Source organism: Syngnathus acus, chromosome 2 (assembly GCF_901709675.1).
Source record: "Syngnathus acus chromosome 2, fSynAcu1.2, whole genome shotgun sequence".
Classification (NCBI taxonomy): Eukaryota; Metazoa; Chordata; class Actinopteri; order Syngnathiformes; family Syngnathidae; genus Syngnathus; species Syngnathus acus.
The window spans coordinates 7,055,720-7,073,274 of record NC_051088.1 but is presented as its reverse complement, the minus strand read 5'-3'; the positions used below and the strand labels follow the sequence as shown (position 1 = coordinate 7,073,274).

General features: G+C 40.1%; 1 protein-coding gene across 2 annotated transcripts in view; it reads left to right on the top strand.

Moving 5' to 3' along the window:
• Positions 1-17,555, top strand: part of celsr3 (cadherin, EGF LAG seven-pass G-type receptor 3) — a 54,589-nt gene that overhangs the window by 33,805 nt on the left and 3,229 nt on the right. For both annotated transcript variants that reach the window (XM_037245813.1, XM_037245811.1), the window contains 20 exons: positions 2,701-2,842; positions 2,962-3,082; positions 3,832-4,015; positions 4,290-4,391; positions 4,481-4,575; positions 4,677-4,886; positions 7,650-7,845; positions 8,466-8,654; positions 8,736-8,910; positions 9,299-9,466; positions 9,879-10,005; positions 10,660-10,866; positions 12,101-12,275; positions 13,768-13,880; positions 14,023-14,102; positions 14,380-14,506; positions 14,583-14,702; positions 15,751-15,848; positions 16,259-16,350; positions 16,490-16,663. In XM_037245813.1, the coding sequence (XP_037101708.1) occupies positions 2,701-2,842; positions 2,962-3,082; positions 3,832-4,015; positions 4,290-4,391; positions 4,481-4,575; positions 4,677-4,886; positions 7,650-7,845; positions 8,466-8,654; positions 8,736-8,910; positions 9,299-9,466; positions 9,879-10,005; positions 10,660-10,866; positions 12,101-12,275; positions 13,768-13,880; positions 14,023-14,102; positions 14,380-14,506; positions 14,583-14,702; positions 15,751-15,848; positions 16,259-16,350; positions 16,490-16,663 (2,895 nt within the window). The remainder of the gene's footprint in view (positions 1-2,700; positions 2,843-2,961; positions 3,083-3,831; positions 4,016-4,289; positions 4,392-4,480; positions 4,576-4,676; positions 4,887-7,649; positions 7,846-8,465; positions 8,655-8,735; positions 8,911-9,298; positions 9,467-9,878; positions 10,006-10,659; positions 10,867-12,100; positions 12,276-13,767; positions 13,881-14,022; positions 14,103-14,379; positions 14,507-14,582; positions 14,703-15,750; positions 15,849-16,258; positions 16,351-16,489; positions 16,664-17,555) is intronic.

Below are 17,555 nucleotides of genomic sequence, written 5' to 3'. Positions count from 1 at the left end.
GAATTATTCATATTCAAAATACTCATATTGTAAAGTTGTAAATTGAAAAGTCTCTGGTTGTCTGCCTGCCTGTCTGTCTGTCTGTCTGTCTGTCTGTCTGTCTGTCTGTCTGTCTGTCTGTCTGTCTGTCTGTCTGTCCTTTATGTACTGTATATATTTGAACAATGTAAAAGTTAGAGGGGAGTCACTAAACAAGGAAAAGTTTGGAAATGAGACAATGTGCTCGCAGCAAATATGGAGGGAGCAAAGGAAAGGATGTGTGTGTCTGTGTGTGTCTGTGTGTGTGTGTGTGTGCGTGTGTGTATTTGCGTGTGTGTATGTGCGTGTGTGTATGTGTGTGTGCGTGCATTGCATGCAGGATGAAGAGGCTTTACTGTGTGTTCAGAAGCCTCAGGCTTTGCAGCCTGAGAGAGGAAGCACGGAGGCAGTGCTTCTTCTGTTGCATCCTCCATTAGCCCATGAGCTAATGCCCCTTGTCTTATTTGCATGGAACACCGCAAACGCGTGTGTGCGTGCACACGCATGCTCTTGTTTATTTTAAACTACAGCTCTCATTATTTTTCATCAGCACAATGATCATTAAAAATGAAGAAAGTTGAACAATGAGTGCGGCCTACAGACAAATAAAAGTTTAATAACAGCACAGAGGGTGGGGAAAAAAAGAGAGAGTTAAGATCTCAATAATTCACCTTCATCTGATAAATCAAACACATACAAATGACTACGTACGCAATTGGTCCAATACAAGACATTGCACACAATTTTAAATAGGGCAAACATGTTCACTTTTCTCCCAATGATATATTTTGAATAAATGACTAAAAATAAAATAAAAAATATGCAAACAACCAATTGAAAATATTCTAACAAAAATAACATGCAAGGGTATCTGCATGCCTCACAATATTGACCAACCTATAATCCCATGTTTGCCTCATAAATATGAGCTGTCATTGTGTTCAATACTGCCCGTCAACCATCTTCAAACTCTGGAGTTTGTCTTTTGCGGTATGTGATTTTGTTTTTTCCCCCAAGGTATCCATTCTTGAACCCATATCCAGCAATCTTCCCATGTAGTCTTTCTGTAAAAATATCATCATATTGTTTTTTAATTTGTGCTCAACCAGGTAAAGTCAGAAAAAAAAAAAAAACTGTCAAGTTGATAGATGTTTTATTATTGATCAACACTGATAATGGAACTCATAATACTGTAGAAGAGAACCAATGGACAAAACAATAAATCTAAACGGGAGTGGCATTTTTGCCATTTGCAACATGCTGCAATAACTACAACCTGCGCTAGCTACTATACTAATATTTCAATCACTGATAGTTACATGGACTAATTAAAATGTCTCTTAACAATTTTTAATAAAACCGCTGCCAGTCAACCAGCATTGCAGTCAACATAACAAAAGAGATCAGCCAATGCTGCCAACCCAGTTTGATCAATATCTGACTTTTATTCGCTACATCGATCAACTGGATTTCCTATTACCTGTCTATCACAACTCTGAAACCAAATTAATGTTTAATTTGCACCTCGATAACTACTTTGAAATATGCATTTCCACGACCTACAAAAATGGAGTGTCATGATTACGATATCAGTCTTGGCGGAGGTCACCGTCTGTGCGTTACAGAAATATGACGTCTTGGGACAAAAAGCAAGTCAAAAGCAGTAAAAGGTCTAACTCAAGTGTTGCGATATATTGTGATGTACAGCAGTTGCCGTCGTTACAGTTAAGTGAATTAATTTCTCCCAGTGGCATCTCAGCTTGGTGACAGTATCTCAGGGAATCAGAATTCGTTGCAAATGTGGTAAAAGGATTCACTTTCCGAAGCAAACCTCTAGAACAGCCACAAAAACAGTGATGTGTGTAATAATTAAAAAAAAAAAAAGAGGTTTTAATTAATCATACCTTCTCATCTTGTGTGATGTGCTGCCGCTTTGTTCACACAATCTCAAATCTGTCTGCATCTGAGACCGGTTCCCTTTCCCATGTTGTTGTCTCAAGGCCCATCATTATAAGTGTTTGAACAAAAAGCCAAGGCCGTCGTCACGGTGCTCTGTCAGTTGCCATGATGAATGAGTTGAGATGTATAGCATTGATAACGGACTGCATTTGTGCGTGTGTGTGCGTGCGCATGTTCGAGTGAGTGTGAAAGCAGAAATTTGTGTCATTCTATACTGAACGTATCTGCATGCCTGTGTACGTGTGAGACGTCGGCATCAAGTCAACATGCTTTAAATAGATTTCTGTTAATGAGCTTGTGAAATACAACCACATAAGGTTTCTCAGCTCCACATCTATACATTATTAAAACTCGTGACAAAAATACTGTTCGAAGAAAAAAAATGCTATTTTTGTACTGACTGTGTTGATCTTATTTATCACACAGAGGGTTGACAGCTATTTGCCCTTAGCGTGTTTACAAAATGCTCGCTTCTAGCAAAATATTCATGAAGATTTCCGCAAAACATCCACGACGTCCGTCTCTTGTCTTTATTGCATACATAATATTGTTATGGTTGGAGAGAAAATCACGGCTCTTTCATAGAAACCAATGTACATTTTCTTCCTACATGTTTGACAAAATAAATGAGCTGGACATGAATGTCAAGAGTATTTGTATTTGCTCCTCACATTCCAACGCGATGCATGTTTTTTATGCACACACACTCTCACTCTCTTGCAGGTTACTATGGGAAAGGGTGCACTGACGCTTGCCATCTGAATCCTTGCGAAAATGACGCTCAGTGCCACAGGAAGCCCAGCTCGTCACATGGCTATATCTGTGACTGTGGTGACAACCACTATGGACAGTACTGCCAACACAGGTGGGTCCAACTTCTGTCAAACTTTATGCAGGGTTCTTTGAGGCTGCTTTTGATAATGAGAGGCCAAGATACTGTCTATACTTTATATACCAAATCAACTATCTTGTGTGCACATTTAGGATTGACCACCAGTGTCCCAGAGGTTGGTGGGGATCTCCTACCTGCGGGCCTTGTCATTGTGATGTCAATAATGGCTTTGACCCCGACTGTAACAAGACAAGTGGACACTGTCGCTGCAAGGTAGGACAGGACGCACGCTCATAGCGTCTACAGGCTGTTTTAGGTTGGAAATTGCATCATTCATACATCATTGCATACTTTGTAAACCACCTTGCTACTTGTACCCAGTCTGCTATAGTAATATAGAAATGTGATACATGAGAAGAAATTATTTTTAAGCGCAGATTACATAAAATAACCATGGTCTGAAAAGCTTCATGTGGAAAAAGAAAACAAAAACAAACAAAAAAAAACACTATCACCATTTGCATGGCACACAGGCTAGTGCCATGTCGTCCATGTGTGTATGTGTACGATTCTATTTTGGTCATCCACTCTCTAATATTTACTATTACCCTTCAATCTGTGTGATATCATGGAAAATGTATCAGATCTTTTTCCCCAGGTGTCCGTGTCCACATATATGTTGTGTGTGACACATACGTGAATATCACCATCATTATGCTATCGTGTTTTCCAGTTCCTGTCAACTCTGTCTGGCAGGTCGACACTGGCAGCCCTTAACTTGTCATTCGGAATTTGTCAAGCCTTGTGGGCATATGACTGTATGAAAATTATTTGTGTGTTGTTGAAAATAAAAGAAAAATAATTCAGAAACAAACACATTTAGACAGTGTGTGATATCTGGTACCAAAGCAGTTGGTGGCAGTCATAGTTTATTTATTGAAGTGGACGGATAGTTTTTATTTTATTTTGACTTTTATTTTTAGTTTTAAGAGTGGGTTTGCTCATTTTCTTCGTGTTTTCAGGAGTTTCACTACCGTCCGCGCGGCTCAGACAGCTGCCTGCCGTGCGACTGCTACCCAGTCGGCTCCTTCTCACGAACATGCGACCCCGAGACTGGCCAGTGCCCATGCAGGCCCGGCGTGATTGGTCGCCAGTGTAACACTTGTGACAACCCATTTGCTGAGGTCACAAACTCAGGGTGTGAAGGTGAGGGTGTGTTTGAGTTCTCATGTGGTTAGGGATTTTTTAGTTTACTAATTAGAAGTGTGAAATAAGTCCTTGTCTCTTGGATTTTTTTTGTGTTTTTATATGGTTTCAAACACTCCAGTTACAAAACAATGTGAGCCCCGTCTCTATTTTCCTTCCAATATTTTTGGGTAATTTATTATCACTGGTCCATAGGTCTTACTCATCCACCACACTTGTCTGCATGTGAAGCAAACACCACATCCATTGTTACTAAATGTTTTGTTTTGTGCAGTCATTTACGATGGCTGCCCAAAGACCATCACTCAAGGGATCTGGTGGCCACGGACCAAGTTTAACCTCCCCGCTGCCGTTCCGTGCCCTAAAGGTTCTGTGGGTGAGTTCACACTCATCTCCAGTCAATTCATATAGGTTGTGACCTTTTGGAATGGAACCATAACACAAATTCTGCCCTTGGACTTACAGGGGCTGCAATCAGACACTGTGATATTGAGAGAGGCTGGATGGAGCCAGACCTTTACAACTGCACCTCCCCTCCATTTGTGGAGCTCAATGCTGCTGTACGTTGGCAAATAATGCTCTAGATAGAAAGAAAGCACACGATATTTAGTATGAAATTGTAGCTGCATTTACATCGCCATATTTCTTGGTTTTCATTCAGCTGGATTCACTTGAGCGCAATGAGACAGAGCTGAACACAATCATGGAGAAGAAGCTCGCACACCAACTCCGTGATGTCACCGAAGCGACAGGCCGCCTCTATGGGAATGATTTGCTCATCGCAGAGCGACTGTTGTCACGCCTTCTCACCTTCGAGACCCTACAAACTGGCTTTGGACTCACCGCCACGCAGGATGCACACTTCAATGAGGTAGGAGATGCGTAGTCATTGTCAAGTTTTAGGCAGACAAGAATGCAAATTTACTTTGATGACGATTGCGGGATCGGCAGCAAGGGTCGATTATAGGATAGTGGTGAAAAAAGGAATACGGAGGAGTACATGAGCGTGAGAGGAGCATTAAAGTGGATTGAAAGAAAATATGTCGTTAATGTGCTTGGACAAGGTCTTGATATCGAAGTCTGAACGCTAACAAACACATTAGAATTCAGTAGGTGGGCAATGTGGGCATAATGTAGCATCATTCATTGCCTTGCTTTTTCACGTATTGCTCAAATGATTAGTTCTCCTCGAAACAACATTGATTGATTGAATTCAAATTGCCTATCATATTACTGCACAATGTTTGGATAGGACTGTTTTGGTTGAGCAAATGACTAGTACTTTGAAGTTGGAATAATATGCTACAGTCAATATGCTGTTGTGCCTCCCAAAACAAATTATTTTCTCATAACGCCAAGTTAGGGCTGCACAATAATTCATTATCAATATATATCGCAAAAGACACCTGGTCAATATCAATAGAAATTGTACTCAAGAAAATATGGATTTAAAAAAAGTCTGTATAAAACCCCCGACTGCAGGCAGAGGGTACACCATGACGTTACAAAAACCCAAGAGGAAATTTGGACCGCAAAAACTGTTTTTACAATCAGATATTTTGAATGATATTTTGCCTTTTGTTAGCTTTCTTTGATTTAATTTTAATATTCGATTAAAAAAATCATTAATTATCAATAGACTGCTCTTCAGCCAGCCCTACTAAGCACAGAAAAGAAGCAATTGAATTCATTCAGTCAAAAAGAGTGTAAAAATGTTCTGAACATGTTATGAGATTCAGCACTGCCACAGCACCAGTCATGCCTGCCGGCATTGTGAACCGTGACAATTGCATCTCGATCTGACTGTATCATGAACTCCTGCACAGTAGATTAAGACAGCATCTCTAATCCATGCAAACTCGATCAATTGTGTGTGGTTTTAATTTTACAAAAAGGATTACTGCCGTGCTACTGATAAATTCATGTTGGCATCACCACACTAAACCTCTGCGTTATTGTATGTAGCTACACATGCCACAGTGCTTACATATGCTTGATATGTAGCAATGGAAGCTTAAGTCTTAAGCAAGTGATGTTGCGATGGCAGTCCAGTGATGGCAGCTCATCTAATGTTGCAAATGTCATCCTGTCATACGATGGAGCCTCATTATACGTACCTGATATGATGAGAAATTGGGAACTTGTTGGCATTTGAACACGCCAACAGGCTTTCCAGTCATGCAATCATACTGTGAGCACTCCGCTTCCTCCTCTTAGTGTACTCTGAAAGATTTCCGTGTGTGTCGTGTACAGCTTCAGCTCATTCATGCAGAGAGGGAGAATTTTAAGTTTTTGTGAGAGTCTGGGAAAATAAGATTTATAGCAGCCCTCTTCCACTTGCAGCTGTGGCTATATACCGAGCTGTTGAAAAGGGCTCAGTCATTGTTATACCACTAAAAATGAGTTGCCATAGAAACGGTCATGGCTGGGGAAGTAATATATCATCATCTTGTAATCACAATGACAACTTCAAGGAAATGTTGACCTTTTAAAAGAGAAATGTTCATTTCTAATGTGGTAATGCGTATGCATTTTCTCCATTATTTTTTTCATCTCTCAATTTTCACACCATCCTTATGCCAACAGTGTTTATTCTCTTTTCTATCTCGCAGCTCTGCACACATTGTAAATTCATTGCTTTTGGGACTGAAAATTGTGTGTCTTCTTTTAAGGAGAGTTATCAAAAAGAAATCTAAGATTCTCTTTATCTTTATTTCGAAAGACTTGTGGGGCATGCTGGATACTGTCATTCTTTCAAATAAAGCAAACAATCGAAGAAGGATGCCAATGTTATTGTTAGTTTTCGGATGTTTGAGGTTCGGCAATCACAGTTCAAATAACTTTCATTACTTTCATCGATCAGTCGAGACTACAGTTGTCATGGCAACTGAGCCCTACCTTAAAGGAAGTCCGAGAGTGAGTGAAATGAATGCCCTCTTATGGCAGACCTCTATCTGAGTGAAGCAACACGTGCTAGAAAAAATAATTCCATACTGTAGAAAGAACTTCATTTTGGCAATTTATCTACAAGCAAAAAGCACTGGAGTTGTATTTATTTTTTTATTTTGAAGGGCATCCTTGGCTAATTCCAATTTGTTTGACATACTAGTTTTTGTACCTTTTGTGGAAGTGACTCAATAATCCAGTTAATATCCTGCAAGTGGATTCTGTTGTGTGCAGATTGTTTTCTTAAATACAACTCACTTATCAATTTTTAAATGTAAAGATGTAGCCTTAGTTCTTGGTTTGACTTCACCATTTCTTACTTGTCAGTCCTTCTGTAAATTTATTCAGCCAACCTTTTTCTGTCTTTTACAGTTCGTTGCTTTCCTAGCTCCTCCACTGCACTCTGTGCTTTGTTACTGTATTCTCCCCTGAGCATCATGATGCTCCAATACTTTATTGGATCTGGAGCGGTATCATGAAGCCCTCCCCTGCACCCCCATGCTCTCTGTTCATATATGAACTACAAACAGAATGACAAAAACAGGCAAACAAAAGGCTCTATTATCATGTCTTTTTATACACATTATAGTTGTTGTTCCTCCCTGCTTTTATTGCAATTTGTCTACTTTGCTTTCTTGGTATTCATTGCAATCTTCACACCAAAATGTACTCCTTTGGCTCCTTCTAGAACATCCTGCGGGGCTGCAGTGTGCTGTTGGCTCCTGGAACAGAGGGGCTTTGGCGCGCCCTCGCTCAGGGTCAGAACCACGTTGCGAGCGGTCCGGCTGAATTGTCTGAGTTGCTGGAGCAGTACACGCAGAATCTGGCTCAAAATATGAAGCTCACATATCTCAACCCCGTGGCACTGGTGGCTCCCAATATTGGTGAGTTGAGGGTGACACACCTACAGACATGATGGAGCTATACAATCAGTCAAGCACGATAACATTGAGTGGACAGCTTCAAGATGTAAATCCTCACGGATGATCTGCCATGGAATGGGCTAGAATGAATGGGGGACGCAGATGAGAAGAGCTGGCAGCAGCATAGAGATAGATGACGCTCACATGCACGCACGCATGCACGCACACATTCATCATTGGAATGGAAGCTTCCATGTACAACGCCTGAAGCATTTTAGCACTGGCCTGCCTTTCGATTTAAAGCTATCAAATGAACAAATTCGCTCAATTTTCAAGACCTTAAAGTGTTTTTGTATTCCCTTTTTTAAATGTACCTACTATTAACCAAGAGCTATCATTTGGACAACATTTATTGGAAAATAGAAAATAGTTGTAATGGCTAATGCGCCTCAAAAACACACCTCTAGCTGGTTGGTATGATGAACAATTGTATTATTCTTTAGTTTTACTGTCAAAATGTACTTTTGACATGACGTATGCTTTTAACATTAACATGTGACTGTGTGTTATCTTCCCTTTGGCTCAAACATAGGGATTTGGTTAAAAAACAACAACTTGTTTTTGTTTCCTCTGTATTTTAGTCATGAATCTGGATCGGGTGGAGAATCACACCCATGTGCGGCGACGTTTTCCACGTTACCACACGACACTGTTTCGTAGTCAGGCTGTGTGGGATCCATACACCCATGTAATACTGCCCCCCGCTGCGCTCATGCCACAACGACAACAGCAACACAACTGGAAGGAAAAAGAGCGTACAGAGAAAGAACGTGAGAATGCATGCATAAATATGAAGAACTGCGAGAGTTGCCGACAAAGAGAAAATACTAACCAAGAGTTCTCTCTCTCAGACGTCCCTCCTTCTAACGCTGTTCAAGCCACAGTTAGCATCTCGGCCAATCAGACAGAGTACACTGCAGCTCGGCGAACAGTTGAACCGCCCATCACAATCGTGATTTTGCTCATCTACCGAAGTCTGGGCGGGGCACTCCCTCCCAAATATCACACGGACAGACGAGGAGTGAGGTGAGAATCAACAAGTTCACGGTCTTTTCACACACTGTACCTTTAATGAAAAAGAAATCTATATTGCGATATAGGTATTTAAAATGATCTGTCACTGTTTTGGGAGAAATTTTATGCATCAAAAATATCAGTTGCACTAATGGTATTTAGAATTGGTATTGCTGACTACTCAAGAGTTGAATACTCATAGTGATATTGGTATGAAGAAAAGCGGTATCAGACATCCCTCATAATGGGAAATTCTTGATAGTCTTGGCCTACAATATTTACCTGTAGATACAAAAGGAGAGTTATCATGAGAAAATTTCAACCTCAACCTCTAGATAGGACTGTAAAAGATGGGCTCACTGAATGAGGTCATTAACCCTACACTCTCTTTTGTTTCCAGACTTCCTAGACACCCAGTCATGAACTCCCCGGTGGTCACCATCTCTGTCTACAACAATCAAACTTTTGTGGGCGGACATTTGGACCAGCCCATCTTACTGGAGTTTAAGCTACTAGAAACAGCCAATCGCAGCAAGCCGCTGTGTGTGCAGTGGAACCACAGCAGCCAGTCAGTTCATAATTGTTTGTAATCGTAGTTCAGTTCGTTATACAATATACTATCTTTATTTAGCCTTTCGAGCAGTGGTGGGAAAAGGTTTGTTCTCAAAGGCCACTGTTGACTTTTTAAAACAGTTTTGCCTTTAGTCATTTGTAGATGAGGCAAAAAAATTATGTTGCTGTGACTTTCGGCTCTTTTTTTGCCTCCATGCTGTATGCTGTTAGGAATAACCAGAGCTGGCTCGTAGGCCGTATTTTACCCTCCTCTGCTTTAGAAAGGTTTCTTTAATAATGCTGATATTCAGAAAGGACATGCTTTATTGTAAGGTCGCAGATTCAGACGAACAATAAAGATAACTTCATATATTCATGATGTAATGTTTATCTTCTCTCATGGATGTCTTTGTTCTGTGGCCCTGCAGGTGTGAGATTGGAGGCTGTTGGACAGTAAGGGACTGTATGGTGGTATACAGGAACACGTCACATGTCCGCTGTCAGTGTCAAAGACTGGGCACCTTTGGAGTGCTGATGGACAGTTCGCAAAGAGAGGTTTGTGATACGTACACACTATTATGTGGTCTCAATCACATGGTGGTGCAGCGGAATGCAATAAGCTTGAAAGCAATACTTAACAGGCTCTTTGCCTTCTGGTCTTTGTTTTGAATTTTAAACTAAAGCAAATATTGTAAGAAGATCATGTGGTTTGTTACTGTATTGTGTTTGCAATCTACTGCCATTCTAAGCGGAGTTTTTGTCTAGTTCACAGATCATGATCTTATTTATATCTTAACATCTATTTCTTAAATGTTGACAGATTATTTTGTGTCATCATTTCACAGGTGAAGGCTAAATACTGTAGATTTTTCTTTTAGATGCTCTCAAACCTCAGATTTAAGATATACTATAGCTTCACTTGCTAGCTCTTCTGCATCACAGTGTAGGGCTCGTGGGTCCGATCCCGGCCTCTGGCCTTCCTATGCGGTGTTTGCATGTTCTCCCTGTGCCTGCGTGGGTTTCTTCAGGGTATTCCGGTTTACTCCCACATTCGGAAAACATGCATAGTCGATGAATTGACCACTACAAATTGTCCGTAGGTGTGATTGTGAGTTGTGTGCCCTGTGATTAGCTGGCAACCAGTTCAGGGTGTACCTTGCTTACTGAAACGTTACCCACTGATTTCCTTTTTGATGCTTTCACAAGCAGCAGTTGGAGGGCGATCTGGAGACGCTCGCTTTGATCACGTACTCCTGTCTGGTGCTGTCAATGCTGGCTCTGCTTCTCACCGTCCTGGTGCTGTCCTGCCTCCGAGGTCTCAAGTCCAACACCAGGAGCATCCATTCCAACACGGCGGCGGCCATGTTTTTGTCTGAGCTTGTGTTTCTACTGGGTGTCAATCAGACTGAACAACAGGTTGGTCCTTGAGTTTCTCCTGCCTAGTTTGTGTCAAGGAATCATTCTAGCTCACTCTACTTTGTCATTATCTAGGTGACTTCGACATGTAAAATGTAAAATACAGTATGTGGAGACATTTCAGTTTGCGTTAATTCATCTGTGTTGTGACTTGTCAATTTTGGCATCATTCCTAACTTGACTTGCCAGATGGTTTGTTTCACAAATCAGTCTGTAAAACAGCCTTGACAAACATTTTTTGCAAATGGTGTGTCTGTCACATACACTAGAGGCCAATGCAGTTATCAAGTACGGTACATGAGTAAAGTACAAAATGACAAGCAGCACTTGCTTAAATCACTCAGGAAGAAAAGTTCTCAAATCTGGGAATCATTTATTTTTACCAAACATCCCAATTAAGTAAAGATGAATAAATATTAACATTACACTCAATCTTTATTTTGTCATTTTTTAATCAGAGCCCTAAATTGAATTTGTGAAAACAGTTTTTCTCTTTTTTTTGCATTCGATTAAAAAAACAATCCGTCTGTTTCTTGGTTGCTACTTGAAAGCGAAATACAAACCATGCCTCTAACTTTGGCACCCTGCTGATTGGGCTACTATTTTTCTGGAAATATACTCTCTACAAACTGTACTCTTTGAGTATTATTGCAAAATACATTATTATATTTTCATTCCCAGCCTGAATTTTATAGTTCTAAAACATTTACTTGCTCACTATGTTGTTTTTTCTGTTTGATGGTAATTTTCTCATGTTTTTATAGACCCCGCAACTTTTGCTCTGCGCTTCCATTTTCCTTCCTGCCATTTTAATGATGCCATATATGCATTTGTGTTTGCATTTGTGTGCAGCAAGGTATATCTTGCTTTCTTACAGAGGAAAGGCTGCTCATGTGTGCTCACTCTGCATGAAATCTCATTAATTAAAATGCTTAGCAGAGCGTGTTAGTGCTCATCGTCATTCTGCTATATTTGCTATTTCTCACACTTCTACTGTCAAGTCCATCCCTTTTAAAATAATATTGTCAAGGGGAATGTTTTTACTTTTTTTAATCATGCTAACTGTCGCTGGCCTCAATCCAAGATGTCTGCCCAACACTAAATCTATTGGCAAGATTTTGCACACCTCTTTTTCATGTATATCACTCACTCTCTATCACTTCATTCGTTCCATCTTAACTTGGAGCCATCTGTCTCACCTTGCTTCTGAGTCACCCTCCTTCTCCTCTTGCAGTTCCTGTGCACGGTGGTGGCCATCCTCATGCATTACTTCTTCATGTCCACATTCGCCTGGATGTTTGTGGAAGGCCTTCACATCTACCGCATGCAGACTGAGCAACGCAACATCAACTTTGGCGCCATGCGATTCTACTACGCCATCGGCTGGGGCGTGCCGGCCATCATTACCGGTAAAAAACAATACCCATGCGCATGCTTACAGTTTCTGAATTTTAGATACGTGACCTTTCATTCTTGTATAAATCAGAGAAGGCGTTTTCAGGCTTCAGTAAAAACGATGTCTAATGTATTTGCTTGAAATGCTTGTTTTCTTTCAAAGGCAAAGTTCTCAAAATTTACCAATATAATCAATGGTGAGTCGTTCTAAAACTACATCGTAATGGAGAACCGAAAAAATACTGTATTCTGATTCCGATTTTCAATACATAGTTGACACCATAAAATTATTTTTAAGTTCATTTGTGCACTTCTTTATTCTTTGGAAAAGCAAAAAAATATGTGTTGGAAAAAAAATGGTGCTGTCAAATGGATCAGGTGTGATGTGAAATTGCTCCTAATTCAGACCGATGACTGCATCCACATTGGTGACATTGGTGTCAATTCGTTGGCAATATCCTATACGTGCACACGTCTGCAGCAGCTGTCTGTGCAGATAAGGTGTCCTATTGCCGTTTGGGCGGAATGTGTTCCACTGACATTTTTATCTCAGCAAAGGTAAAACCTGAACTGGACACATACTTGGTTGTCCATCAGTTTTCTTCACTGTCACACGTATACACGTGCAAGGTGAAACAAAATAAAATTGCACAACCTTTTGAAAAGTTACCAATTTCTCAATGAATACAAGAACTTGCAGACTCACCTGTGGCGGACGTCTTGTGAATTAGAATATTTTAACATATCATTTATTTTAATTTGAAATATTATTAGCTAAAAATATGATCATGCTTGTATGCACGTTGAAAAATCTAACTTGCAATAAAAGGTGCACATTTGTATGAGTGTATTGAAGTATAACACACTTCTCCTTGCTGTATATAAAGATTCTTGTCGCTATGAACATCAAAAACTCAGTACATGCACAGTCTACAAAACAGCAGAAAGAAATGGCTTGCTGTGCTCTAAAAACGAATTGATGTTAAATAAAAATTGTGATTTTGGGGTGGATTTTACCACGTCCACAATATGAATGTCTCAATAGCTCCACAGTTTGTCTACATAACCATTGCTGTATATGTCTGAGTTTCAATTCTGCTATTACTGTCCTCAGAAAATCAACATACGCCGGCATTAAGACCATTTCTGGTCATTAGTCCGCGAGCACTCATCCTCTTCAGAACTAATTTAATTACCTTTATTTAATAACTTGTGCATGCACAATTTATTGAAATGGCAAATTGTGCTCACTGCTCATGGGAAGATGATGCCCAACGTATTGGAACGATTTCCTCGAATGTTTTTTTTTCCCGTGTGGTGGAGTTCGCTTCAAACGTAATAGCAGTAAACATTATTACATGATGTAGAATGTTTCAGATGGCTCATGCATGTATTTGATTGTTTTTGGACAGCTAAAGCAATTTAGTGACTGTTAGAAATGTGTGTTACAGATGTCTAAACTACATGACAGTTGACCTTGTCCACTTGTGTGTGTCTGAATTGAAGGTTTGGCTGTGGGCTTGGATCCCGAAGGTTATGGGAACCCGGACTTTTGTTGGATCTCCATCTACGACAAGCTCATCTGGAGTTTTGCTGGTCCAATCGCCATCGTTATCCTGGTAACTTTTTCACATTTTTTTTCCTCATGTTTTTTTCTCCCAAATAAACATTCTTCTTAAAAGATCAATGTTCAACACAGTTGTCTCTGCTTCTCTGGCTGCATACATGTGACTACATGTGCCTTACTGTCCCTCTGTCCAGATAAATGGAGGCATTTTCATGATTGTCGCCAAGATGTCTTGTAACACTTCTCAGAAGGAGACCAAGAAACTTCCTGTCATGTGAGTATGGCACCATGACAACAGAGAGGCAGTAACATATTGAACTATGTATGTACCTTTACACTCTTTTATTAGTTTTTGAGCATGGCTACTCCAGTGGTGACTCTCAGGACGACTTTATACAGGACCATTTTATACATGAACCATATTTATATCAATCCGTCAATTAATGAAATGAGCATTTTTTTTATTTTTGTAGAAAGTTTGTATTTCAGTTTAATATCTATAAAATCTGTTGTTGTTATGCATTTACTATCCAAGCCATTTCCCTTTGCAGTGCAACCATCCGCAATGCGTTCTTGCTTTTGATGGTGGCCACCTCTACCTGGCTGTGTGGTTTGATGGCTGTCAACAACAGTATCTTGGCTTTCTATTATATCTTTGACGTCCTCTGTCTAGTGCAGGTATGATCATTCTGCATGATGAGTGTACTGGGCTCCCATGTTAGGTCCCGTTGTTTGAACTGGTTGTTTTTTCTAGGGTCTGTCAGTGTTGTTGGTCTTCACTGCGCTCAACTCTGAGGTAAAGGAGGCTTGGAGAATGGCTTGTTTAGGGAAGAAGAGTCCTGGAGAAGAGACGCCAAGACCAACATCGAATGCTGTAAGTTACACTGCATCATAGTGGGAGAGGTTCCTAATGATTTGGGTTTAGCTTCAGAAAGCGGTCCAACCACTATTATGAACGACAACCACATTGACAAAAATAACAGCAGTAACCCACTTTTTGATGACCTAATAATTAGGTCAACTGAATTCGTATTATCTTGGTATAGGATCGCAGGGTTTCTGATGTAATTCAATTGTTGGATTTTATTAGATGATGCAATTATACCCAATGATGTGTCCAATGAGGTTATTATTATAAAACCTGTATAGGCTAATCTCATCAATGAGGTTATTTACTATTATAAAATCTGTGTAGGCTAATCTCATCAGATGCACTGACTTTACTGTGCTAAGCCACTCCATCAATTTTCCCTTCCATCTCCCCTGTCCTCTCGCTCTCCTTCTGCCTCCGGGATTCGGTACTGACCCGGATAAAATAATAATATACACCCCTTCCCTGCATTGTGTGTGCATGCGTGTGCGTGTTAGTGACAATGTAGTTCAACCTTTACCTTCCATCCCCGTCGCAACGCTCACTGTAAAATTTAGAACGACTATACAGTAGCGCTCGTGAGCTATTATTGGATGCTCAAAATAGACCATGTTTGAAGCGCTGCTCTGTCCAACAGCATATGTACATTATAAATCATCTGCTAGTGTGCTGGCTTATTAAGTATGAATGAATAACCTATTGCATAGATCGCTGAGGTCATGTCAAGTTTCATCATGTCCTACTTTGACTACATCTGTCAAAGCTCTTTTAGTGACAACTGAGAAGGGATTTGTTGAAACAGAAGCTCTTTTGAAGGTTTAAACAGTTTTCACCTGCAATTAATTCACACCTTGTAGAACCTTGTTTTGACTCTTAATTGCATCCAAATGATATCCTAATTGCAGGTACATTTCAGAATTAGTAGGAAATCGAGTGAGAAAAGCTGTTATAGCTTCAGTACATCTAAAATTAGCCTCCTAGGCTTGTTAACATCAACTGTAGACCAACAAACCCTTTTATGTTCATTAAACGTAAGTTTGTTTTGTCTCAGACACAGAATCCCTATCACAATGCTTCCCTGCTGGAGCAGAGTGGTCTACATCGCATCACCCTGGGAGCGTCCACCATTTCCTCCGTCAGCTCTGCGAGGTATAAAAGCACACAAATACATCATGCAGCATACATACAGAAATAAAAAAAAAAAAGATGAAACATCAATCATTTAGATGGTACTAGTACTGCTTCCTTGTGCTACTGGATATCAGGCAGTGTTGCTTGAGGGAGGGAATATTGAAACTCCAGCCATTAAAAGCCTCTTGTCTGTTTTGTGGGTCAGTGGGGTAAAGGGAATACACATCGGATAAAACAGTTTCTGTACCGAATGTAGAGCAACTCTAATGTTGCCGGGAGTGGCTTTTTCTTTGTAGCTTGCTGCTTGTCTCCTTGTTTGTAATTGACATGCTGTATTTATGTGGATGCTTTCCATTAGTCAGCATGAGTAAACACGCAGTACTTGTGTCTCTAATGTGTAGTAGCTCCTCTCTTGGTTTGCCTTACAGAGAGAATCTTTTAGCGCGTCAAACTCTGGAACAAAACATCGTTCAAACCGGGGCAACGGACTTGGATGTCGCCATGTTCCACAGAGATGGAGGTAAACAAGCCCAAAGCATTTCAATTAGCATAGGTCAACAAATTTCATTTATGGGGTAAAGACACACTCATGCACCAGGTTTGGACATTTGTTTTTGCAACAAAATTGTATTTATTTTCTGTCTTGCCCTTCCTAAAAGGGGAGGATTCTGACTCTGATTCCGACCTCTCCATGGAGGAGGAGCGCAGTCTTTCCATACCATCATCCGAGAGCGAGGACAATGTCCGTCTACGCGGGCGCATCCAACGTCGTTTTAAGCGCTCCAATCACGGCGAGCGTCTACTCACAGAGCCTTCCAACAACGGTACCAAAGGTGGGCATATTGTCGAATACACACCTGTACTGTAACTGCCATTTTCCTATCTTTTTATTTTACGCCTCTATTTCTTGCAGTTAAAAATCGGTCTATTAAAGTGTTCTTCCTACAGAACATGTTTTCTACCAAAGGTTTGTCCGCGAGGAATGGGAAAAGGGCATCGAAAAAGAGACTAACAATCTATGAATCTAAAAAAAACAAATCAATGTTAAGCCCAATAAGCCATCTGGGTTTTCTCTTGATCAGCTATATAGACAAGCATGTCCAGGATAGCGGTGATCCAGGAGAATTCCAATCAATTCATCAATGAGAAGGACCGTGACATGATTGAGGGAGGGGATGTTTTACTGAAAGGTCATTTTCTTTGAAAAGATGCTATCTCATCTGTCTTGACGTAACATTAAGGCTGCCATTGATTTGGCAGAGTCGATAAATAGATACCATTAGAAGACCACAGGAGGAATATGGATAACTAAGACCAACCACATCTGTTACAAAGAACATTAAAGTAGTCAAACGTGACACAACTGTTTGTTTAGTGATGGCCCTAAACTTTTTTTTAAAAACAACCCATGAATAATGTACAGTATTTAGTCAAGTATATGGTCATCAGTGCAATGTATTATTCACATTTAAAGTAATTTTAGCGCTCTGGTGAGTTGTTTTTGAGGTTTCAAAAGTGGTATGCTTTTTTTCACAAAAATGATTTGAAGATATAAATGGATTTATTAACATACTGCAGGTTTTTTTTATAATCATATGTGCATATCATGTTTTTTTTTTAATCATTTTCATTGATTTACAATATTTGAGTTTGTGTACACCTCTTTTACATTTTAAGTGCTTGAGGGTGTCTTAACAGAAGGTTGAACCTCTTATTGTGTATGCC